Source organism: Cydia strobilella, chromosome 23 (genome assembly GCF_947568885.1).
Source record: "Cydia strobilella chromosome 23, ilCydStro3.1, whole genome shotgun sequence".
Classification (NCBI taxonomy): domain Eukaryota; kingdom Metazoa; phylum Arthropoda; class Insecta; order Lepidoptera; family Tortricidae; genus Cydia; species Cydia strobilella.
In genome coordinates, this window is record NC_086063.1 from 4,311,631 (window position 1) to 4,339,113 (window position 27,483).

General features: G+C 37.1%; 1 protein-coding gene across 1 annotated transcript in view; it reads left to right on the forward strand.

The window, feature by feature from the left end:
* Nucleotides 1–27,483, forward strand: part of LOC134751836 (sex peptide receptor) — a 113,457-nt gene that overhangs the window by 73,806 nt on the left and 12,168 nt on the right. Inside the window, exon 4 of the mRNA XM_063687332.1 lies at nt 26,677–26,777. Within this exon, the coding sequence (XP_063543402.1) occupies nt 26,677–26,777 (101 nt within the window). The remainder of the gene's footprint in view (nt 1–26,676; nt 26,778–27,483) is intronic.

Consider the following 27,483-nt stretch of genomic DNA (forward strand, 5'->3'; position numbering starts at 1 on the left):
TATTGTTTGTCTGACCCCATTACTCAGACAATCCGAGGAAAACGTTGGAAATAATGTTACCCATGACATTACATAAAAAGATCTCTTTCAATGGCTCTTTCAACGAATATACAGAGTGTTCTCCCCGCTATGTTCGATGGACGCAAATACATAAAAATTTACAAAATGCTACGCTGTATAAGATTAAGGGTCGACTTATATCTACAGATATCGAGCGTGCCAGACCGTGCAATTTTTTACTATAGAGTTGTCTCTGACCTTAATAAGAAAGCAACTTAGTTTATAAAACCTGCTACAAACAGTCGCACGAGAAGTGGGCTTCATTATAATACTCGAAGCCTCATGAATCTAGTATAAAACTGGATTAGGCATGAGTGGTGGGAGGAACTGTCAGAACGGGATACTCTTATGTATCTTTCGATAGGAGTAGCAGAGAAAGTGTTATTGTTGTTTGTGCTTGTTACAGTCTCACAGTTTTTTTAATTTCCCACCGTAAATTTGTATGGTGGTGGGCTAAATTGCGAGCATTCCATAATTGCAAAAAATATACATTAATTGTATTTACTTTTTTTGCATTATTTACAAAAAATAGACAAAGTTATAGTTGAAGAGTTATAAATGATGTCAAAAAACGCTTTTAGCGATCAGAATATAGGTGTACCGTGTCAAGCAATGAAGTTATAAGTAAAAATACAACCTTGCAACTATTACGTCACATAAAAAACGACAGGGAGGCCAATTAGAACGTAATATCTTACATTCGTTATCGCGATATTAGTTTCCGCTTACATTTACTAATGACTAAAATCCATGTGCATACTATCCTAAAACCATCGTCCCGTCACTAAACACCCTGTACTCAGACATATCGTTATCACAAAACATGCTCGCGCAAATATTTCTCGTTTTGATACAAACTTAACAAAAATAAAACGTCGTAAGTGCCACACAGTTCTTGTACACTTAAGCCATTTTTGCATGGCAATAAAAATTCCTTCATTTTCCTTAATCCGTAGCCACCATGTTAGAAATAATCGGGAAATGGATTGTGCTTTAATCCCGAGTGAATACTTATCATAAAGAAAGCGTGAGTTGGCATGGAAATATAATAGCTTTGTATTCTTTTTTTGGTTATATTCATAAACTCTCTTTTAATAAAGCTGCAAATTATGGCCAACATAAAGACGAACTGCCTTACAATTGTTATTTGTGAAAATATTATTGTGTTGTCATTTTTGGGATGAAAAGTATCCTATGTCCTCGAGACTCTAACTATCACTATAATAAATTCCAACTAAGCGGTTCAGCGGTTTAAGCGTGAAGAGGAATTAAAAAAAAATGTTTTTATAATCATTTCGGAATGGTGTCAATTTGGCACCATAAATAAATTCGGCATCCCCTATTTATACGAAAACGATACCAAACTTAGCCTAGTAGGTCTGCCGTGTCAGACGTATCTCTGCTATCTTTAGATAGCAGAGATACGCCTAACCAGTGCAAAATGAAACTAGACACTATGCTTTATATAATACTTAAACAAAATTTCAAAAAATGTCTTTAGTTACTGAGATATTTCATGTTTTAAAATAGACGTTTTCGAATTTTTGGACATTGAGTTATGCGTATCTCTTCTAACTCAAGTTAGAATAATTATGCGTAACTCTTCGCAGTTTTTTTACGGCAAACTGGATATCTACTATCTCGAGTTATCATAGTTTCGCGTAACCACACTCAGGTAGTACGGCGATAGGCGGCTCGCGGTGAGGCGGGGCGCGGAGGGAGCGGCTCGTCGCTCCTTGCCACGTGTATTTGTTTATTTGTGTCGTTTTCAAGCAAAAGGTACCACATTGTCGCTTATCATAAGGACATTCTGACAGGTTTTTCTTTTAAAGATACAAGCAATTTTCGTCCTTATGGTAAGCGACAATGTGGTACCTTTTGATTGAAAACGTCACATTTACATTTCATTACGTACGTAATATTGACCCGGTTAAGATAGCGTTCCGGTGTTTTTTTATGTTGTTTGTTCAAAATATGATAAATTAGTCTTTGAAATGAGTTTTTTACGAAGTAAAGCCTTGTTACGAATGTGTAGTGATAGAAATGTGGTAGAAAACAAAGGTTGTGCGACTAATTATCTTAGCTAATCTCACTTTGTAATCATTGCTGAAAACCCTGTGAAAAACTAAACTATTTCGTTTTTTTTTTTAAATCTTAAGATAACCTACATAGGTACTAAACTGTTTATTGTCGTCCGCTGTCTGTCATGAACTAGTCGTCAACTGGTTTTGTGATTGTCATGTCTAATTTTGAATTTAAATGTCGGTCGTTCCAAATGTTCCAATATTCCAAATATGTATGTCATCAAGGCGTGTCGGATGACCAAAACAGCGTTTGCCTACGTTGCACCAAACCTGAGTTCCACTAGGTACAGCCGGGGTTCAGCATCAGCTCTATCTTGGGTACTGCTCTCCCAAGTGCTCATCAAGGCGTGTCGGATGACCAAAACAGCGTTTGCCTACGTTGCACCAAACCTGTTCCACTATTAGGTACAGCTCTCCCAAGTGCTCATCAAGGCGTGTCGGATGACCAAAACAGCGTTTGCCTACGTTGCACCAAACCTGAGTTCCACTAGGTACTACCAGGGTTCAGCATCAGCTTTATCTTGGGTACTGCTCTCCCAAGTGCTCATTAAGACGTGTTGGATGACCAAAACAGCGTGTGCCTATGTTACACCAAACCTGAGTTCCACTAGGTACAGCCGGGGTTCAGCATCAGCTCTATCTTGGGTACTGCTCTCCCAAGTGCTCATCAAGGCGTGTCGGATGACCAAAACAGCGTTTGCCTACGTTGCACCAAACCTAAGTTCCACTATTAGGTACAGCTCTCCCAAGTGCTCATCAAGGCGTGTCGGATGACCAAAACAGCGTTTGCCTACGTTGCATTAAACCTGAGTTCCACTAGGTACTACCAGGGTTCAGCATCAGCTTTATCTTGGGTACTGCTCTCCCAAGTGCTCATTAAGTCGTGTTGGATGACCAAAACAGCGTTTGCCTATGTTACACCAAACCTGAGTTCCAATAGGTACAGCCGGGGTTCAGCATCAGCTCTATCTTGGGTACTGCTCTCCCAAGTGCTCATCAAGGCGTGTCGGATGACCAAAACAGCGTTTGCCTACGTTGCACCAAACCTGAGTTCCACTAGGTACAGCCAGGGTTCAGCATCAGCTCTATCTTAGGTACTTCTCTCCCAGTTGCTCAGTAAGACGTGTTAGATGACCAAAACAGCGTGTGCCTATGTTACACCAAACCTGAGTTCCACTAGGTACAGCCGGGGTTCAGCATCAGCTCTATCTTGGGTACTGCTCTCCCAAGTGCTCATCAAGGCGTGTCGGATGACCAAAACAGCGTTTGTCTACGTTGCACCAAACCTGAGTTCCACTAGGTACAGCCAGGGTTCAGCATCAGCTTTATCTTGGGTACTGCTCCGCCAACTACTCATTAAGACGTGTTGGATGACCAAAACAGCGTGTGCCTATGTTGCACCAAACCTGAGTTCCACTAGGTACAGCCAGGGTTCAACATCAGCTCAGATCTATGTATACTAAAACCTTCTCCAAAATATAACAAACATTTTTCTGAATACCGCATCAAACTCGGTTCAGCCAAACGCGAGATAATCTCGGACAAACATACGGGTCAAACTGAGAACCTTTTTTTAAGGCGGTTAAAATTTTTGGAGTAATTGACCTTCTGCCGTTAATTCCGCCTTTTACACTTACTGGGATTAAATATTAAATAAAGTACATACAAACAAACACACACACACACACACACACACATACATACATACATACAGACATACATACATACATACGTACATACATACATACATACATGCAATACATGCAAACGCTATTAAACATAAGGCTCTTTCCACCATACGATTGATCTACTTTATAACCAATGATGTAAGGACTGATGGAAATCGGGCTCCTTGTATGTAATGTGAGTTAGCACAATATAAAATGGATTATCTTGTGTAGTCTGCCGTGTCAGACGTATCTCTGCTATCTCAAAAAACACAGTTTTGAGTAAATCGACTTTAAAGTTTTTGGTGAGCGTGAAAACTAATAAACTCATATATTTCGTGAGTTTATTGAGTTAAGTCATTTTTAGTATGTGTTTTGTGTTTCAATAGACGTGAAGAATAATATTTCTTTACTTTTTTTTTGTAAAAGTACATAGTTTTTGAAATAAACGCATAAACATAGTTTGGCGTAACCACTGTTTCATACATTTGGTGGTTGCGCGTAACTATGTTAACTTAAAGTTAGACGAGTTCGTTGTATGAGCGCTCATACTATTTCGCGTGGCCACGGCTCGCGGGCTTATTGAGGTTTTCGTTTATCTAAAGTTAGAAGACTACATTGTATCAACTTCTAGTAAAACGTGTAACCAGGGCATGGGGAATATTGAGGTGGTCACGCGTAGTTCTTTTATCTCAAGTTGTAAGAGTTCGTTGTATTAGTGCTCCTAGTAAAACGCGTAACCAGACTACACAAGATAATCCATTTTATAATGTGCTAACTCACATTACATACACGGAGCCCGATTTCCATCAGTCCTTACATCAGTGGTTATAAAGTAGATCAATCGATTGGTGGAAAGAGCCTTATGTTTAATAGCGTATGCATGCGTATTGCATGTATGTATGTATGTATGTATGTATGTATGTATGTATGTATGTGTGTTTGTTTGTATGTACTTTATTTAATATTTAATCCCAGTAAGTGTAAAAGGCGGAATTAACGGCAGAAGGTCAGTTACTCAGAAAATTTTAACCGCCTTAAAAAAAAGGTTCTCAGTTTGACCCGTATGTTTGTCCGCGATTATCTCGCGTTTGGCTGAACCGATTTTGATACGGTTTTCAGAAAAGTGTTTGTTACATTCTGGAGAAGGTTTTAGTATACATAGAGCTGAGCTGATGCTAAACCCTGGCTGTACCTAGTGGAACTCAGGTTTGGTGCAACATAGGCACACGCTGTTTTGGTCATCCAACACGTTTTAATGAGCATTTGGGGGAGCAGTATCCAAGATAAAGCTGATGCTGTACCCTGGCTGTACCTAGTAGAACTCAGGTTTGGTGCAACGTAGGCAAACGCTGTTTGGTGATCCGACACGCCTTGATGAGCACTTTGGAGAGCAGTACCCAAGATAGAGCTGATGCTGAACCCTGGCTGTACCTAGTGGAACTCAGGTTTGGTGTAACATAGGCACACGCTGTTTTGGTCTGCCAACACGTCTTAATGAGCACTTGGGAGAGCAGTACCCAAGGTAAAGCTGATGCTGAACCCTGGCTGTACCTAGTGGAACTCAGGTTTGGTGCAACGTAGGCAAACGCTATTTTGGTCATCCGACACGCCTTGATGAGCACTTGGGAGAGCAGTACCCAAGATAGAGCTGATGCTGAATCCCGGCTGTACCTAGTGGAACTCAGGTTTGGTGTAACATAGGCACACGCTGTTTTGGTCATCCAACACGTCTTAATGAGCACTTGGGAGAGCAGTACCCAAGATGCTGACTGACATACATATTTGGAATATTGGAACATTTGGAACGACCGACATTTAAATTCAAAATTAGACATGACAATCACAAGACCAGTTGACGACTAGTTCATGACAGACAGCGGACGACGATAAACAGTTCAGTACCTATGTAGGTTATTTTAAGATTTAAAAAAAAACGAAATAGTTTAGTTTTTCACAGGGTTTTCAGCAATGATTACAAAGTGAGATTAGCTAAGATAATTAGTCGCACAACCTTTGTTTTCTACCACATTTCTATCACTACACATTCGTAACAAGGCTTTACTTCGTAAAGAACTCATTTTAAAGACTAATTTGTCATATTTTGAACATACAACATAAAAAAACACCGGAACGCTAACTTAACCGGGTCAATATTACGTACGTAATGAAATGTAAATGCGACGTTTTCAATCAAAAGGTACCATATTGTCGCTTATCATAAGGACGAAAATTGCTTGTATCTTTATACAAAAAAAATGTCAGAATGTCCTTATGATAAGCGACAATGTAGTACCTTTTGCTTGAAAACGACACAAATACACAAATACACGTGGCAAGGAGCGACGAGCCGCTCCCTCCGCGCCCCGCGCCCCGCCTCATCGCGAGCCGCCTATCGCTGTACTACCTGCGTGTGGTTACGCGAAACTATGATAACTCGAGATAGTAGATATCCAGTTTGCCGTAAAAAAACTGCGAAGAGTTACGCATAATTATTCTAACTTGAGTTAGAAGAGATACGCATAACTCAATGTCCAAAAATTCGAAAACGTCTATCTTAAAACATGAAATATCTCAGTAACTAAAGACATTTTTTGAAATTTTGTTTAAGTATTATGTAAAGCATAGTGTCTAGTTTCATTTTGCACTGGTTAGGCGTATCTCTGCTATCTAAAGATAGCAGAGATACGTCTGACACGGCAGTAGTCTGGTTACGCGTTTTACTAGGAGCACTAATACAACGAACTCTTACAACTTAAGATAAAAGAACTACGCGTGACCACCTCAATATTCCCCATGCCCTGGTTACACGTTTTACTAGAAGTTGATACAATGTAGTCTTCTAACTTTAGATAAACGAAAACCGCAATAAGCCCGCGAGCCGTGGACACGCGAAATAGTATGAGCGCTCATACAACGAACTCGTCTAACTTTAAGTTAACATAGTTACGCGCAACCACCAAATGTATGAAACAGTGGTTACGCCAAACTATGTTTATGCGTTTATTTCAAAAACTATGTACTTTTACAAAAAAAAAGTAAAGAAATATTATTCTTCACGTCTATTGAAACACAAAACACATACTAAAAATGACTTAACTCAATAAACTCACGAAATATATGAGTTTATTAGTTTTCACGCTCACCAAAAACTTTAAAGTCGATTTACTCAAAACTATGTTTTTTGAGATAGCAGAGATACGTCTGACACGGCAGAGGTAGCATAATTGAAGTATCAAGATAGATTTCAATTATTCATACTTTATGACGTAAATACAATTTTTAACCCAAATGTATACAAATGTATTACAATATCAATTTTAGCCGCGCAAATATCAATTTTAGCTTTCAATATTTTTAACCACTCTTGCGGAATTCGGATACTCTTTTTCACACAGATTTTAAGCGATATATGAAGAATTTGAGCAAATTATCTCGATTTTTATTTTAGGGCGTATTCCAGGGAACCTTTTAATAGAAAACACATGGAATGTGGGTGGACCAAATATATGAACAATGGACAAATAAGTTTTTATAAGTAACTCAAAGAGCTTTATCCTTTAGTAAAACGATAGTTTTGATTGTTTTGATATCAGGTGGACGTTCGAATTGGCCTGTTTTATTAAAATAAATAAGCTTTGTGTTTTCCTTTATTCTGTGCATATTATCCCTTTTAGTTTTCTTCTCTTTTTTGCTCTTTTTGCAAAAGAGGCTGTATAAAACAGGCTAGTATCAGCCTATTGTTCTAAGGCTTTTGTTCGTACCAAACATAGCTCGTTCATTGAAATCCGCAGCTTGTAAGGGTAGAAAATATCTATAATTGTTTTGATATATAGTATCCAGTATTATGAAAATAGTAAGAGCGAGCGTCCAGGAAGGGGACAAAAGATATGGCGCGAAGCGACTTGCGACAGAAGAAATGGCCATCTCACGGCATTAATTGCTCTGAAAATATAATGCTGTTTAGATATTGGCTCGTCAGATCCCCCGGTTATATCACTAAGCTATTTTATATTAAAGTACCTTCAAATAAAATTAAAACATCGACATGTTTTCGTGATTTTTTTCTGTCAAACCAACTTTAATTTTGGTTTTGTTCGGAGTCTGCCTTTGCAGTACCTAGTCTAGTTGCCGCGAGATAAAAACGTGTAAAAATTAAATATATTATCATAAATGCGAAAGTTTGTCTGTCTGTATGTCTGTCTGTCTGCCTGTCTGTTACCTCTTCAAGCTTGCTAAACCAATTTAAATAATTTCACGGTTTAGACTCACTCACTTGTAATGTTAGTAAGTATGTCTCACAACAGTTCAAATTCGATTAAACCAATTTAGTTCAAATTTGGTATAGATATAGTTTCAGTCCCGGGGAAGGACATAGGATGGTTTTTATCCCGGAAAAGCGTGAAAAGAGGTTGGAAGTGAAATAATTGATATATCAACTGATTATTGATGTAAGCATATGCTCAAATTGAATGATTGCCATAACACTTTTTACGTGCATTATATATAGGTAGTTTATTTTATTTTATTTAGTTTTCTCTCAAAAACAGATGTAGTGCATAATTATTTTCCATCGTATTTTCACGAAAACGTACGAACATGTCTTGCTATTTCAGTCAGTCTCGGTACAAAAAGTACTGAGGTTGACTGAAGTAGCATGACAAATATGAGCGTTTCCCCAGAAAATACGAAGGAAAACAATTATCCAATGTAAGGTAGTTTGTATGGGGAATCAACAATAAAAACCGGCCAAGTGCGAGTCGGACTCGCGCACCGAGGGTTTCGTACTTTTTAGTATTTGTTGTTATAGCGGCAACAGAAATACATCATCTGCGAAAACTTCAACTGTCTAGCTATCACGGTTCAGGAGATACAGCCTGGTGACAGACAGACAGACGGATAGACGGACAGACAGACAGACGGACAGCGGAGTCTTAGTAATAGGGTCCCGTTTTTACCCTTTGGGTACGGAATCCTAAAAAGCAGATTGGATAAAAAGTAAGCTTAATTTGGCTACTAGTCAAATCACTTTCTTTTTCGAACTGTCAAAACGATTTTACTACTATGGAATTTATATGAAACACTAGCATGTGACGTCACAGTCAAATTAACTACTCTTTTAAAATTTTATACGGGTTTTAAAATAGAAATTGTGTCTAAAAATAACTGCTGTCTACGTTTCTCTGTTAATCTTCTGGTGCTTTATTTCATGCGAGGTGTAAAATAATTAATTTTAAATACAGTTAAATATCCTATTATATAATATTGTCTTCGGTTACCGCGATAGTTACTCATGAAATAAAACTATGAAAACGGATTATATCGCGTATATTGAATTTATAATACATCCCGACGTTTCGAACCCTTTACAGCGTTCGTGGTCGGGTGACTGAGGAAAAATTACAAAGTGCAAATATACCCACATACTAAAATAATGAACAATCATAGACTACAAACTTTAAGGCTGGTTGTACATGCAAAATCGGTTCATAAGGCTGGTTATACACTACAATCCTATTATACTTATTCAACGCAGAGGAAGTCGCAGTCAAAAGCTAGTAAGTGTATAAACGCGAAGTAGGTTCTGAGTAAGTTTAATAGGAGTTGGAAATATTCACTTCATATCACGGAATTTAAAAAAACCACAGAGTCCGTGGTCAACCGGGTGGACTGGTGCCTACCGATATGCGATTTAATCCGTTTAAATTGATTTATTTCATAAATTACTATCGCGGTGACCGAATATATTTTCGTTAAGCCTATTGGAAAATTGTTAATTCTTTAAATTAATATAGTGGTGTAGGTATATTGATTTTAGTTGTACCAAAGACGAAATAATAGGATAGAGCGGTACTGTCATAGTAAATTTTGTAACTACAGTAAATTCACTGTCATTTATCGACACACTTTAAAACTAAAATGAAGATTTACAAAAATACGATAAAATGTATTAAAATATGGATAAATGAGTTTTCTTATTTGCATTAATTAATTTTATGATTTTTACCCATGTTCTTTTACTGATATGCGTTAAAATTGTTAAATAACAAACGAAACCGTCAACGCCATCTATGCGAGAGTAGGCCAAAGCTAGTGGCGCCATCTGATCGAGAATCAAATTTTCTTGATTTTCGAGGCACGTTTTTTCCTTAGCTTTTGGTCCATGAAGTCGCAAATGAAGGGCAACCTTCCATTCTCTTTAAAGCGCAAACTCCTCGATATGTGTATCTTGCCTATCCTCACCTACGGCGCCCAAACTTGGTCTCAAACTGAAAATGAAAAGACCAGACTCAAAGTTTGCCAGAGAGCAATGGAACGCAGCATACTGGGTGTTCGTAGAACCGACCGTATATTAGAAACACGGACCTGCGTTCCAAAACTGGCGTTGTGGATGTGGGCGTGAAGGCCGTCAAGCTGAAATGGGACTGGGCAGGGCACATCTGCCGAATGTACCCAGAACGCTGGGCCAAATTAGCCACGGACTGGATACCACAGGATGGATCTCGGGGCAGAGGCAGACCCAAACGGAAATGGCGGGACGACCTCGATACATTCTGTGTGGAGTGGCGGGAATATGCTTTGGATAGAGCCAAGTGGCGGGAAAGAGAGGAGGCCTTTGCCCAGCAGTGGGACACACGAACAGGCTAATAAAATAAAATAAAATCTATCTTTAGTTGTACGTTATTTTAGAAAAGCTTACGCGTGTTTACCCAAACTTAGCCATCATGTAGTTATATTTAATTTAAAGAAAAGTCTGCAACGATTTTGATGGCACACGCAGTGCAAGTGTTCTTTAAAACGTCAAACTTCTAAGAAATTAGGACGTATTAATAACACTTGCACTGCGTGTGCCATCAAAATCGTTGCAGACTTATCTTGGTCTAACTCTAACTATTTATTATAATCATTAATATAGATATGTGCCATGTAATATACCTAACTACACATTAAACCACCTTCAATTACCATTACACATTTTTATATATATTATGAATAAATAAAGTAGGCACAATTTACAGTACACTTTTAAAAATATGATTTAAGTAGGTACAACATAATTTTATTTATTTATTTAAGCTTTATTGCACAGTAAAATTGTACAAAAGGCTAACTTAATGCCAGAAAGCATTCTCTACCAGTTAACCCTCAGGCCAAGCAGAGATAAAATTTTCCCAGCAATAAGATTCCTGCTTGACATATACGCGTTTTCTATTTCACAGCTTTACACGTGTAACTTAGTTACTGATATATGCTTCCTCTGAACTATGACCTTTACCTGAACCTTATAAAAGGGCAGACAAGTTTCGCGGGTTTCGCCTTTCAATAAAATTGTTACATCAAAAAACTAACTGAAAGGGATGTTGACTGTATTTAATAGTTACTTACAGTACGTATGGTGCTAATTAACGCCCCAGTGCGGTAACTAGCACTATACGTGCGTATGTCGAAAATTTAAAGAGCCACAATGTACTGTAAAACGTACACGTGCGAAAAGGTAATTCGCAACGACTGCCGATAAATTCAAACACGAACGAAGGGAATAGGAATACTTTTCGCACTTGTATCGTAATGTACTATTATTTTACAAGGGGGCAAAGTTGATGTTAAACCCCTCGTGCTAATATTGATAACTGAGCAAGCGAAAGATTTCTGGCTCCCTGGCTCCTTTAGGTAACTAAGATAAAAAGGAAGGAATACATCGTTTGCTACAAAAGTGGTCCTTGCTGAATGGTAAATGTCTTTCAGTCACGTTTTCTCACGTTGTCAAACTTTAAAACTTCACTTTTTACAGTTCTTTCACTTAACTAAGGCGTTGCCAAATCAAAATCACTTACTAAGCACTAAAACTCAAATCTTTATAACATATCACTGAAATACTATCCTTATCGTTCATACTTAAAGTTGGTAATACTTTGAAGCCTCCGGTCTTCGAGATAGCAAGCACAGAGTGATTTGCGGTTGAAGAATTGGCAGGTTGGTAGTAATAGTGCTGAACTATGGTTTGGACAGCTGCAAAATTAAGTTGGTGTAAGGTTCACAATGACAAGAGTCGATCGCGAAATTCGAGAAGCGTTTGATCTGAGAGGAATGTAGTTTCTTTAAAAAGCTTGAACTATTGGAAGTATTCTTGGAATTCCAAGTGCCTAAAGCTATATTAAATTTTCGATCCCTTCCTAATAATTGTGTCGTATATTATCTTTAACAACATAGCTTCCGATACACGAATTATGACACTTCGCTCGATACAATTAATTCCCAAAGTAACCTCTAACTCGGACTTTTAATCCTACTTTACTCGGTTATTTATTATGTGATACTATAAACAAAAAAAGAATAAAAAACAACCTTAACTTAAATACTAATTTCATAGCTTTCGAATTTCGATATTGTAAGGTAACGTTTTTAAAATAAATAAAAATCGACAAAATTCGATCAAAATTGACACTTGGCGCGTATGATCTTTCCCGTTCTTTCTTGCGAAATGTGACAGTGACAGCGGCAAACCGATGGAACGGCCTTAACTTCAAACTCGAATCCATTTGACCCTCTCAGCAAATATCTACTTTATTACCTTTTCCTAATACTAAAATCGCATAATCTGGCAGATGGATTTACCCGAGCTTGAAGTTAAGCGACTCAATTGCCCTTCCGACAATCGTTATAAAAATACGGACCAATGACTGTACTTTTGAAAGACCAATCATTTATTAGTTTAAGCAAAGATAGATATAACTCCGTAATAGATGGATACAGTCTAAGGAAAAAACGTGCCTCGAAAATCAAGAAAATTTTATTCTCGATCAGAGGGCGCTACTAGCTTTGGCCTACTCTCGTATAGATGGCGTTGACGGTTACGTTTGTTATTTAACAATTTTAACGCATATCAGTGAAAGAACATGGGTCAAAATCATAAAAATATTAATGCAAATAAAAAAAAAACATTTATCCATATTTAAATACATTTTATCGTATTTTTATAAATCTTCATTTTTAGTTTGACAGTACCGCTCTAGTATAAGTTACTCTATGGTTTAAGTGTACTATTTAAGTAGTTAAATTGTTCCTCATTTATTTATAAATATTACCTACATAAAATAATTTTGCTTGCGTCTTTGACTAGCGTTTCTGTCATTTTTGTGGTACCGTAAAACGGGGTGGCTTTAGGAAAATTTGGGGTTACATTGATAATTTTAAAACGGCCATAAAATTACCATTATTCATTATTCACTGAAAGTGTCCGTGTAACTAGTTAGATTACTATATATTGATGTTCACCTACTGTAAAATATATCGCTTAAAAATATATATTTATGGCTTATAAACTAAAATTTCAAAGTCGCCCCTGCATTTGAAAGCCACCTCGTTTTACGGTATTTAAAATCGTTTAAAATTGCAGTCTTTTCTTCTTGCTTACATCTGTGACATTTAATGACCAGCTACCTTACTTTCTACGTCAGTCAACACTGAAGTACACGCTAACTACTACGTTAATTACTTTCTATGCATCAATTTATTTATAAAATATTAATTTTACACGTCACATCATCAAATTTACAATTATAATTAACAGAAGCATATAAAGTACTCTGCCTTGGAACCGACGTATGAGTTCATACCGGTGGCGGTGGAGACTGCAGGATCTTGGGGTGCGGAGGCTAAGGAGTTTGTGTGGCAATTGGGTCGGCGACTAAGAGAAAGGGGTGGCGATCCTCGCTCCGGATCGTATCTGGTCCAACAGATCTCCTTGGCAATTCAACGGGGCAACGCTGCCAGTGTCATGGGTAGAGTTGTGCCATTCCCGTTAACATTCCCCATTTTGTATGGGGAAATTGCTCGTTCGGTAACATTCTCTATACAAAATGGGTAATGTTACCGGGAACGGCACAACTCTAGTCATGGGGACTTTTGAACCGGCTACGGTCCGAAGTGGGGACTTGGCCTAGTTTAATTTAGTGTTTAAGATTGACGAAGCCTGTAGCTGATTTATTGTTGTAAGCACTTGACGAAGCCTGCGTTGCTGATCATGAACTATGTGTTGTATATAATAAATGATTATTATAATTTATATTACATATAAAACAATAATAATTTAGTAATAATAGTAGGTATTTATAGCTAAGTTATATCACATGCGTATTTGTGTTATTGAGTTTGAGTCCGAGTATGAATGTCACATGAATGTATTTAGTAACTCGATTCTGTACTTTTTAGGGTTCCGTACCCAAAGTGTAAAAACGGGACCCTATTACTAAGACTCCGCAGTCCGTCTGTCCGTCTGTCTGTCTGTGTGTCTGTCTGTCACCAGGCAGTATCTCATGAACCGTGATAGCTAGACAGTTGAAATTTTCACAGATGATGTATTTCTGTTGCCGCTACAACAACAAATACTAATAAGTACGCAACCCTCGGTGCGCGAGTCCGACTCGCACTTGGCCGGTTTTTTTTTATAAACTTTTCTTATAATTTTTTGCAAATTATTTAACTACATACTCGCCCATACATCTCGCTCGTACTGGAATGATAGTGCGAGCGAGAACGTAGATGTTAGCATATGTGTCAGTGCTGACACTGTCAGTGACTCGTCGTACGGATACTGTTGTCAACTGTAAAATATCAAACAAAATCAAAGAGATAAAGATAAAGATAGTTTATTATTCAAGTCGGCATATTACAATGCGGTTATGAAAGCAAATCGATTCAAAATGAATATTATTAAATATTTATCATTCGAAATCATCATTTAAAAGTCAATTCTACCAGCAAACATAAGAAAACAACTCAAAATTTGCATTTGATTACTTTGCCTCACATGTGGATAAAATGCAACTTTCTTATCAATTATTGAACAATCAATAGCCTTTACCAGCTGGTGTGGTGAAAAATAATTTTATCTACGCACAAATCGTTAGTGCTCTAAAATGCGTTCAGAAATCGTAGGAAATGACCAGCATTATTACAACCAATTTTATTATGAGAACTTTCTTATCTGTGGTAGTAGGTAAAATCTGGATTAATGTTATTACATTATAGATTTTTGTAAGGTTATGAGTTTTATTTGGAACAACTGTCGGAACTCAAGTGGGGTCTCTATTCTAGTATCCATTCCATAGATATTTAAACAGTTATCGATACGAAACGTCAATTCAGTGTGTTTTTTTAATATAAACCGCACGACATTTGATCTCGAGTGACATGAGAATAGGGACTTCATTCGTTTGTCTATACTTAAAAAAAATCGTCTTGACGATCGAATTGCCGCCATTACTGTTGTCATTTGTTTGTTGGTTTTTTGCTGTTACTGTTACCAAAGAGGATATAATAAGATAGAGCGGTACTGTCATAGTAAATTTTGTAACCACAGTAATTTCACTGCCATCTATCGACACACTTTAAAACTAAAAATGAAGATTTATAAAAATACGATAAAATGTATTTAAATATGGATAAATGTTTTTTTTTTATTTGAATTAATTATTTTTATGATTTTGACCCATGTTCTTTCACTGATATTCGTTACAATTGTTAAATAACAAACGAAACCGTCAGCGCCCTCTATACGAGAGTAGGCCAAAGGTAGTGGCGCCATCTGATCGAGAATCAAATTTTCTTGATTTTCGAGGCACATTTTTTCCTTAGACTGTATCCATCTATTACGGAGTTATATCTATCTTTGCTGTTACGAAACTAGAATTGGGAAAAATTGTTTGTAATTTACATTTTAGTTGAAAATATGAGTAGTTTGTTTCTGTATTTGTTCAAATTTACTTTTTATTGCATCATTTTAATATCTATAGTCCATAGATATTGTACAGGTAGCACTAGTAGCAATGCAGGTGAACCCATCTTAAAGTACTACTGATATGTGTGTAGATAAAGTAGTGTATACAACTGTACATAATTAGGCCTTAAAACACTCGTGTGATTCTATTATGAAACTCGCTGACGCTCGTTTCATAAAACCACACTTAAGTTTTATGGCCTCTCATTATATATCAGTTGCATAAACTACTATAGTACCACTGAACATCCGCAACATAAAATCTTGTCAGCAATATTTATTGAGCTAGGCCACAAAGTGAATAGACTGAAGACAGAGATGAATATGTCATCATCTCTCACTTGAAACCCTTTTCCCAAAGGCCCTTTGTGGTGAGAAATTGCACTTTTAAACTCAATCTATCTGGCTAGGTTTCAACCTGAGGGAATTCTATTTCGGTAACCTAAATAGGGTAAACTACAAGCATATAATATATGTAGATAAATATATTGTGTCATCGTGTAAGATCGGGCATTTATTTATTAGATTCATATAACTGGATATATTGATTATTGACAAATTTTATTAACTAATTAAATCAACGGATGAACTGCCCGCGCAGCATGGTTTCCCCTATCACTAAGTCCGTCACTTTCGCACTCACATACTTGTTAGAACGTGACAGGCATGGTGATAAGCGTACCGTGCTACGACTCCAGCAATCATATGATTGACGCGAGCACATGATTGACGCGACAGTATCTCGCCGCGAGATAGACTACCCGTCTTTTACTAACTGTATAAATTAAAGGGGGACGGGTAGTCTATGTCGCGGCGAGATACTCTCGCGCCAATCATGTGCTAGCCCGGCTGCTAGGAAACCCTAACAACTGTAAATTCACCTGTATTTTAACAGAAATAAACATTTTTTAATTTTTCATTTATGCGTGCAAGTCCCGTTCTTTATGTTCTTTTCTTCTTCTTAATTTTTTCACCACATTAGCTCAGAAAGACTCTCTTTGTACTTCAAAAACTGATAAGAAAGTGGCATTTTATCCACATGCGAGGCAAAGTAATCTGATGCAAATGTTGAGTTGTTTTGAATGATAAATATTGAATAACGTTCATTTGAATTTGATTTGGTTTCATTTTGTTTAATGTTTTAAAGTTGCTATTTTCCTGGCGTTGGTGTGGTGAAAAATTTTGCGTTTCACTCGGTGGCAAAATTTGTTTAACCCTCGTGCCTTGAAACCCTCGCAACTCGCAACGCTCAAGATTCCACTTTTCGAACCACTCGCTACGCTAGTGGTTCAATTTTAGAATCTGTTGCTTGCTCGTATATCAATGTTAGCACGGGCGGTTAAAAGAAACATTAATTTCCTTTATGGCAGCCTGATTTCTGTCTAATTAATGAACTTTTAGACGAAACATTATGTAGTTAACTAGGTAAGATGGCAGGCAATATCATCGATGGCTCATAAAGTAAATTTGCTCTCCGATTTCTCCGACACTGAATTGAAATTATTTTTGTACCTAAACATTTTACATATTTACTTTTGTTTAAAAATATAATAAATAACTAATGTCATTAACGGGTCTAACGGGATTAAATTTCATTATTTTACCTTTTTTCCGACGTAGGTTAACGTGCAGCCTGGCTGAAGTCGGAAAAAAAATGAATTTTATCGCTATTTCCATAAGTAGTTTTAGATTTGAATAACTTTAACTGTCGACATAGGACTACTTAGAATCTATTTGAAATCTCGTGTAGGCTAACCGCAATACATATTGCAGAAACGGTATTTCACTTCTCCTTTTATTGGCTCGAAGCAATGCAATAGCATTCAGATACTTTTCTAGGCGTGCGCACATTGTAAAAGGGAATTTTATTTAACTTGGCTGACATTTTTCTAGCTTTAATTTTAGCTTGCACTATTTTAAAAATTTTAATCTAACAACTCTTTGTAGTGCACACTTAGATATACCTACTGTACGGCTAAAATTATTACCCTATAACATAATATTTTTGTTTTTTCTTTTTCTTATACAGATATTCTAGGACTGTAATGTGGCGATGTGGCTTGAATCGTGTATTTTTTTAGATCTGGACCGTTAAAGGGTTAACTTAGAATACTTAGATTATTAGTGTGAAGTTTATGTCTAACTACGGTTGAATCATATTATACCTACCTACATCCAATATGAAAAAACCGGCCAAGTGAGAGTCGGACTCGCGCACGAAGGGTTCCGTACCATTACGGAAAAAAACAGCAAAAAAATCACGTTTGTTGTATGGGAGCCCCATTTAAATATTTATATTATTCTGTTTTAAAATTTCAACTGTCTAGCTATCACGGTTCATGAGATACAGCCTGGTGACAGACGGTCAGACGGACGGACAGACGGACATCGGAGTCTTAGTAATAGGGTCCCGTTTTTACCCTTTGGGTACGGAACCCTAAAAATTAAAGTACCATAAAAAACGCGTTCGGTTAAATGAGTTGGATTTATAAAAAAAAACATTGTTACTAAGTACTTTGTTAAAAATTAAAATAAAACGACGAGTTTCGTTCGAATGATATGAAGTGACTGCTTTATTAACTAAGATCGGTTACTTACAACTTGAGCACAGATGGCGCTAGGAGTTATAGAGTTGTGCATATTTTGACATTTACAACACCCCCACTCAAAATATATCTTACAATAACTAAATAAACAGCAAAATAATATAAAGGTTGCCGCTACACTCTCACAATGCCCAAGGCATTCATAAATTTGTAATGCTTAATAGTGCTTAAACTTTTTGTAAGTAAATCAGCTGGCATATCAGCTGTGCATAAATACTTAACTATAACAATATCTTTTGTTATCAGGTCTCTACAATAATGAAATCTTACATCAATGTGTTTGGTTCTGTTATGAAATACAGGATTAACTAACAATTTGTGTGCACTTTGATTGTCATTATGCAAAGTAATTTTATACATTTTCTTTGTGATTTCATATTGTAAGTTTCTTAAATATACCGCCTCCTTAGAGGCCTCTGAAATACTAACATATTCAGCTTCGGTACTTGAAAGCGATATACATTTTTGTTTACTACAGCTCCAAGATATGACCGATCCGGACATTGTAAAACAAAACCCTGTGTATGATTTTCTATCATTAATATCACTACACCAATCTGAATCTACAAAGCCCTGAATATTGACATTCTCATTTTTACAATATCTTAATCCTACATTTTTAGTTTTCTTTAAATATCTTAGAACTCTTTTTGCATAAATCCACTGTTCTTCATTATTACAGTTATTAAATTGACTAAGATATGACACAGAATAAGCTATGTCAGGTCGTGTTAAGACCGCTAGATACATTAAGCTTCCTATAAGCTGTTGGTAGGGATTTTGACAGGTTATAACATTTTCCTTCTTACTCTTCAAATTTGCCTCCATCGGAGTATTTGCTGTCTTACATTCTGACATATTGAACTTCTTTAATATCTGATCAATATATTTTTCTTGACTTAGAGTAACAATATTATTTTTTGTATCAAATTTAACTGACATACCAAGACATTCTTTGACTCGACCCAAGTCTTTAATTTTAAAATTACTACTTAACATTTCTTTTAGATGGTTTAATTCTTGTGGGTCATTTGAAAAGATCAAAAAATCGTCTACATATAATGTTACCATGGTTTTATAATTACCAACAATTTTAGTATATAAACATGGTTCTATTTTAGATTTATTATAACCATCGGCTAACATACAACTGTCCACTTTTTTATGCCAAGCACGGGATGCCTGTTTGAGACCATATATAGCTTTATTTAATTTAAGAACCTTTTTGTCATCAGTACAGGCAAAACCTTCTGGTTTCTGCATGTATATAGTCTCATCTAGGTCTCCGTTCAAAAACGCTGTCTTGACATCAAGATGAATTACATCTAAGTTTAACTGAACTGACAGTGCAAACAAAAGCCTTAACGTAGTATGTCTAACTACTGGAGAAAATGTCTCTTCATAATCTACACCATACTTTTGAGTACACCCTTTAGCCACAAGCCTTGCCCGATACCGCACATTATTGTCCGAGTCACACTTCTTTTTAAGAACCCACTTACACTTCACTATTGTACCACCACTAGGAGCATCGACAATTTCCCACGCTTTGTTGTCCTGGAAACTCTGTAGCTCGTCCTGCACAGCTTGCTCCCAAAACTCCTTCTATGGTCCTTCTAGTGCTTCTTTCAGTGTGAGCTCATTATCAGATTGGTCGTCGTTCATGCACATAAAACCATACATGTCAGGTTTTTTCTTTTCTCTCACTGGAAAAACTCTTCTATTTTCTGTAATTAAGGTTTCATCACAGACTGTCGACTCTTCTGAGGGCACATAAGTTTCATCATTTAAATTTATGCTACCTGTGGAAACAAATGAGTCCTCTAGCTCACTGACCTTGTCTGTGTCCTCCACTGGTTCTGGGCATTGTGGAACTGGGTTCTGCGCAGACTCTTCTAGCATATCTTCCACTGGAACATGAGTTTCTTGGTGAGTATACTTATCTTCCATAATGATGACATCACGACTAGTTGTAATACTTCTAGTTGTAGGGTTGTATACTCTGTACCCCTTGACATCCTCAGGATAACCAATAAGTATGCATTTTTCTGATTTCTTGTCCCACTTGAGTCTCTTTTCTTTTGGTATATGCTTCATGACTGTGCTGCCAAATACTCTGATGTGAGCCAGATTTGGCTTCTTCCCTGTCCACAGCTCATACGGTGTACGATTATTCAGTCCATTTTTCACAATGCGGTTCTGTAAATAAACAGCACAATTAACGGCTTCTGCCCAAAACTCTTTGCCGAGACTTGCTTCAAATAAAAGGCATCTGGCCTTCTCTGTGACCGTACGTATTGTCCTCTCACTTAGGCCGTTCTGTTCGGGCGTGTATGGATTTGACTTCTGATGAATTATTCCTGCTTGCTTTAAATAATTATCGAAATCTAAACTACAAAATTCTCCACCATTATCACTGCGAAGGTTCCTTATTTTCTTAGATGTGAAATTCTCTACCTTTGCTTTATATTCCATAAAACACTGTAGAGCTTCACTTTTATTCTTTAAGAAAAACACATGAGTCATGCGGCTGTAATCATCGATAAAGAGAAGAAAGTACCTGGAGCCTCCAAGAGACGGACTTTCCATGGGGCCTGCAACGTCACAATGCACTACATTCAGCAGCTCTGTACTTCTGTTACCTTCATTAGCAAAAGGCAACCGACTCTGCTTTCCCTCGCAGCACACAACACAATTTGACTTGCTAATATCTGCCTTCTCTTCCAATCTGATGCCTTCTACAGCATTCTGCATTTTATTCATGCTATGACTACAAACGTGTCCAAGACGGCGGTGCCAAAGGGACGGTGATTCCACTACAGAAGCCACAAAACAGGTCACTGTATCCAGTTTGTAAACACCATTTATAAGTGTTGCTGTAGCTATCAATGTTCTCTTCTTATTAAAGATTTTACATCCATTTACCGTAAACTGCACCTTATTCCCTTGTTTTATCAGTTGACTAACTGACAAAAGATTTGTAGTCAGGTTAGGAACACACAGTACATTCTCGACCACTATGTCGTAATCACACTCTTTAGTTGAAGTCGTGATATTCATGTTTCCGCTACATATCACAGGCACTCTAGTCTTGTTAGCGACCATAATTTCTTTTTCAAAAGAGCCTGAATAACAAGCATCAATCACCCAATGTTCATTGCAAGTAATGTGAGTACTCGCACCGCTATCAACGTAGAAATCACTTTTCTGAAAGTCTCCTGTATAGAATACAGCACTAAAAGCATGACTTGTTTTATTTTCACGTTCAGATTTGTCGGCTTTGTCGCATTGATTACGATAATGTCCATGCCGTTTGCAGTTGTAACATTTGACGTTTCGTTTCAATGCGACAAAGCCGACAAATCTGAACGTGAAAATAAAACAAGTCATGCTTTTAGTGCTGTATTCTATACAGGAGACTTTCACTAGCATGTTTCCGCAGCCAACATAAGACGTGCTGGGCCCATAACCTAAAATAAAACGACGAGTTTCGTTCGAATGATATGAAGTGACTGCTTTATTAACTAAGATCGGTTACTTACAACTTGAGCACAGATGGCGCTAGGAGTTATAGAGTTGTGCATATTTTGACATTTACAACAAAAATAGTATTTGGACTTGGAGGGTTATGTTAGATTTCGCCATATTTTAGTCTTGAAACTTATTTAATTTTTACACTATTTTTCCCAGAAAAAATTACGTGATATTTGGCGAGACTTCCCTCTCCCCCATGTGATATTTGGTGATATTCGGCGTTCATGTTTCCTTATAAAAGAATTTAGAAAGCAATGTATCACTATAATACTTTGTTTAACTCGTTCATGTCGCATTCCTACGACACGTCACAACTGTTACAGTTTCCAAGTGATCACGATTGTACCAAATACATTGCCGCTCAAAAAAAATTTTTTACGATTTTGTAGTTATGAGCAAGTAAATTAAAATGTTCAGAATCGTTTCATTGCACTAAAACCTACGTCTTGTTTAAGTATGCGGTTGTATCGACAATTCACGCTGTATACCTAATGGAAAAACGCTAAACGCGATAGAGAGACAAATGAATAAATTTCAATGCTTTCAATCCAATCTGGTAATTAAGAAATGTAAAACCGCAATTTGTTTCCGTGATCATCCTCAATTCATGGACGATACATGAATTTTCCATTTTATAGACCACTTTTAGATTCCCTAGAACCTTTCCAGAAACTTCCAGAAAGAAATAGAACACGTTAACCGTAGACCATTTAGCGTGAACGGAAATTGGACCTCAGTCCTGTCAGTCGAAAACCTACTTTTAAACTACGAAAATAAAGTCCAAAGTTATACGTGTTAGGAATGTAACATCTTGCTTTCTTGCTTTTGGGATTTGTGTTTTAAAACTAGGGGGATAAAGTCTTATTTTAAATAGGGGAGGTGGGTAAAATGCAATTGAAAAGACAGCAATTTCCTAGTACAGGATGCGGTGGAGATGTATGGACCAGAGGAGGATGTATTACTTAATAAGTATGCACTTTGTAAATCCAGTAAAGTTTCTGGTTTATTTTGTAGGGAAGTTGGTTTGTTTTTAATGGTTGTAGGTAAACTTGAAGGGATTAAATGTATGAAAGTTGGATAAGAAAGTGTTTTTGTTATTTTAACGGTAATTTTCTGAAAATGTTTCTGCAATTCGGATTAGTTGTATCACCGGTTAGGCTTGTAAAAGATTAACTCGATATAGAATTAATTGCGAATAGAGGTTAATGACTGAGCGCAAACTAAATTAATCTTAACCGTCGTAGTTATTAATTGTTAAAGATGTTACCATGACAACCGACACAATTAAGCTCTTAGTTTCATAATTAACCCTATCTAAAACCCTATCAAAGCGCTTACACAATACCTGTCAGTTAAACAATTAATTCATCATAAGCTTAATTTAGTAATGACTTAATGAGATTAACTTCATATAAAATTAACAGAATCAGATGTCAACCCAAAAAAACGATTAATTGGCGATAGAATTAATTCACATGAATGAGTTAATTTTAAAGAGGGGTTTTCCGGTCCCTGGGGCCCACTGATTACCAGTCCACCGGAGCCTGTCAGTTAGAACAAAAAGTTGACAGTTCCGAACAACTGACAGGCCAGAGACTGCAGACGGACTGGTAATTAGTGGGCCCATTAAGGGCCAGTTGCACCAACCACAATTAACAGACTGATTAACGTCAAGAACTATGAAACTTTCCATACAATAAAATTTAGCGAACGGTAAAACGGTGACAGACGGTTTGGTGCAACCGACCCTTAGTCAACTCATATTCTAACGTCCACTTTTACAATACCTACTTTGACAACAAAAATTAAGTCCTCGTAAGACCCACCATATAAAGTTTTTCAATTTTTAATTTGAATCTTATCTATAAGTAAATTGGAACGAATTTCGTTTGTTTTACAACGCAGTGAAACAAAAGAAATGCTACTCTATTTGTTTCATCAAAAGGTTCAAATTAGATTGCATTGGATATGTACATTTTAATGTACATTTAGCCTCACGAGGTTAACTAAAGGTGTTATCGTATAAAAAGGTGTATGCCACTGCTCCCTGTAATTTACAATTATCAAAATAGAGTACATAAATCCGATCATTTATCCTTTATTTTCAGGCAGCTAAAGCCCAGATAACCTTTCAAACTAACATAATATATCGGAGCAGCCAAGGTGCTCACAAATATCTGAACACGTCTTGATAACGTTTGATTGAGTGCGTGTTCAGATATTTTTGAGCACTTCGGTCGCTCCGATATATGTGATGGCGACTGCAATGACCTTTAAAAGCTAAATATAATTCGGCGACACAACCGAACTCTGGTGTAGGATTAGACAGATTTTCACGAAACCGCTTATAAATCACCTATCCAGTGTGGAAAAAATTAATGGGCCCTGTAAGCCTAGCACATGATTGGCGCGACAGATCTCGCCGCGACATAGACTACCCGTCTTTTTTCTAACTGTATTAATTAAAGAGGGACGGGTAGTCTATCTCGTGCCGAGATACTGTCGCGCCAATCATGTGCTAGCCCGGCTGGAGGGAAAGTATAGTAGAAAAATACGCTCGTCAAAAGTTTAAATGTAAGTTCTCTGTCCTCATTTAAAATGATAACGAATCCAAATTTAAACAGTATTCCTGCTGTCAACTGCCAATATCCGTTGAAGACGGTTGACAAGCAGAATTGGAGTCTATTGATTCAGTGATACTAGATATTATAATAATAAACATTAGGGGACATCTTACATATACATACATACATACATATAATTACGCCTATTTCTCGGAGGGGTAGGCAGAGATCACGGATTTCCAATTGCTACGATCCTGGCATACCTATTTCGCTTCCTTCACTTTCATAGCATTCCTCATACACGCTCGCCGGTTTAGGGTGCTCTTGACCTGGCCTTTCATCAGGATTTCCCCGATCTGATCAGAGAAAGTCCGCCGAGGTCTGCCCCTTCCAACTCCCGTTTCTACCTCTCCCTTATACACTCTCTTTGTTAACCCTTCTATCTTACATATTTGTATAGATAAATACATACTTATATACATAATAAACACCCATAACTCAGGAACAAATATTTGTGTCCATCACACAAATAAATGCCCTTACCGGGATTCGAACCCAGGATCATCGGCTTCACAGGCAGGGTACTAGGCCAGACCGGTCGTCAACTGATAAGATGTAAAGTTGATTGATTGAGGTCGGTCTAGGGCTAGAATTTCATATTCTCTCGGTGAGCTATTTATTGTAAAATGGACTATCACGAAACCTACACAAAGTACTAACAACTTTACTATAGTATTAAGTGATCAATGTTAAACGTTTTGTCGTCCACCAAACCTGTCTTTATCTAATAGGGAATATTACGCGAAACTCTGCATAGGGGGCGCCACTACCACAATCTGAGTCTATCGCGAAACAAGAAAATCGAAATTTCTTTATCTAAGATCTCTGTTACTTGCATATTCGAGAGATAAATGGCGAAATTTCGGATTCGCGTTTTCCGGTAGGTCCTCTGTAAACAAACCGCCTTGATGCATGAATGTCATATTTTATTATCTCTGAAAACTTGTCAAAAACCTGTTAAAGGTACACACGAGTATATACGAGTATAAGTTACTCTATGGTTGACTAAACAGGCTAGTGCTGCACTCTGGTGGCAGATCATTGCAGTAATATCCCCTATTCCTTGTTGCTTTTCTCCCATCAACACAAGAACATAAAAGAATAAAAAACACAGACATCACAGCTAAAATGGAAAGGTTGAAAAATAAACCTGTATATTATTTTTCCATTATTTGATCGAACTGAACTAACTAGACGGATTTTTGGTAGAGAATAACTGTTTTTAGGGTTCCGTACCCAAAGGGTAAAAACAGGACCCTTTTACTAAGACTCCGCTGTCCGTCTGCCTGTCCGTCTGTCTGTCAGCAGGCTGTATCTCTGAGCTGAGTCCGACTCGCACTTGGCCGGTTCTTTTTTAGGCTAGGTAATATATTGCACTGTAGGCAATGCTAAGCAATTTTACGGTACCCGACAACCTGCCGCCAAGCACGCCAAGCATGCCGGTCGTTGTACTTTTTTGTTTTAGGGTTTTAGGGGCGAAGAGGCAATATTTCCGATATTAATTCATAGTTTAGGAATATTGTAAGTAGGTAGTACCTACCTAATTTGTTATAATACGCAGTTGTAGGAACGCCCCGCGTCCGGTCTCACTTCAAAATTGTAAGCTACTAAAAAGGTTCATTGTACTATGATGTACTAAGATTAAATGCAACTAATTTAAACCCATTTTTGACAGAACCCAGATAACAATTGAGCCCAAAGCCTGTCCTCTGGAGCGTAAATTTTTATGAACGACCTAATAAATCCGAATTACAGGTTTATCTCTTCAAATTGGAGGCAGAACGCTCGAAGCGGATTAAACAGTCCATTTTTACGAATGTACCTTCGTCCACCCGCTTTGACTTTTCTTAAACCTTATTGTATGGCCATAAGGTTCACCTGAGATCAATTCAGAATATAGGTAGAAATATAATATAAAATTTAAAACTTTCGCGTTTTGAACACATATTAAATCACATTTACAATCGTGAATCGCGAATTTATTTTGTTACCTTTATTTACCGACGTTTCGACACAGGTTTCACTGGTCATGGTCGCGGCTAACTGACGTCCTAGCAAAATGTCAAAACAGAGATTTGTGTGACTACCCGACGAAAAGTGTATTCAAAGTTTGGGGTAAACATCACATTTTCAAACCACCCACTACACATAAATGTTAATAATAGAGATATAATACAATGGAGTGTATTTATTCCACCACTTGTTAAAACGTGCGAGTTTTCAAGATCGACGATATGTATTTTTTGTATAAAATATATTTTTTATTTTTATAGAGAGGGTTAACCGTATGTATTGCTAATAGGATATTATTGTTGTTCGCAGGTCATCCCAGCTATGTTTCACACGGCGAGCATCTGGCTAACACTAGCGCTGGCCGTACAACGATACATCTACGTATGCCACGCACCTGTAGCGAGGACCTGGTGAATATTTTCTTTTCCCCTTTATTCATATACAGGGCGTCCCAAAACTATGGGACATGAAGGGGAAGTACCTTAAATATCGTAGATAGGATATTTTGCTGAATATCTAATAAATGATAGAATAAAATATCAATTTGATATCACTAGTCTAGTTTGAGTCATATTCGCACTACCACAATAATTAGTATAATATTTTCAATTCGCAATCCGCCCCAAGGATGTCTGCTAGGTACATAAGCGTGTACATACAGTGTCGAAGGTATGCCGCCATAATGTGATATATTTAGGGAATTCCGCAGGAATGGAACGCTAGCGTTATTCCGAAAATATTCCGTCTGTGACTACCTAAATGTCAGGGTTGATGTGTGTAATCTGTCATAATACCTGGTAATTGGGCATTTTTATTTAACGTTGTACCAAAAATTATTGATTGATTGATTGATTGATTTATTTATTGGTAAAATCATTGTGTGAGAATTGGGAATTTTTATATTATCTCTACTCAGAATCAGGAGCTTTTCCATTTTTACTGAGAAAAAAAGTGTCCCCATAATTTTTGGTCCGTTTGGTTACGGGTTTATATACAACCTTCTATGACCGTAACAAAGCGGACTAAAAAAAATTGCATGAAATCTTGGGGACACTTTTTTCTCGTATTAGGATCGAAAGAGCTCGTGATTCTGAGTAGAAATAAAAATTCCAAAAT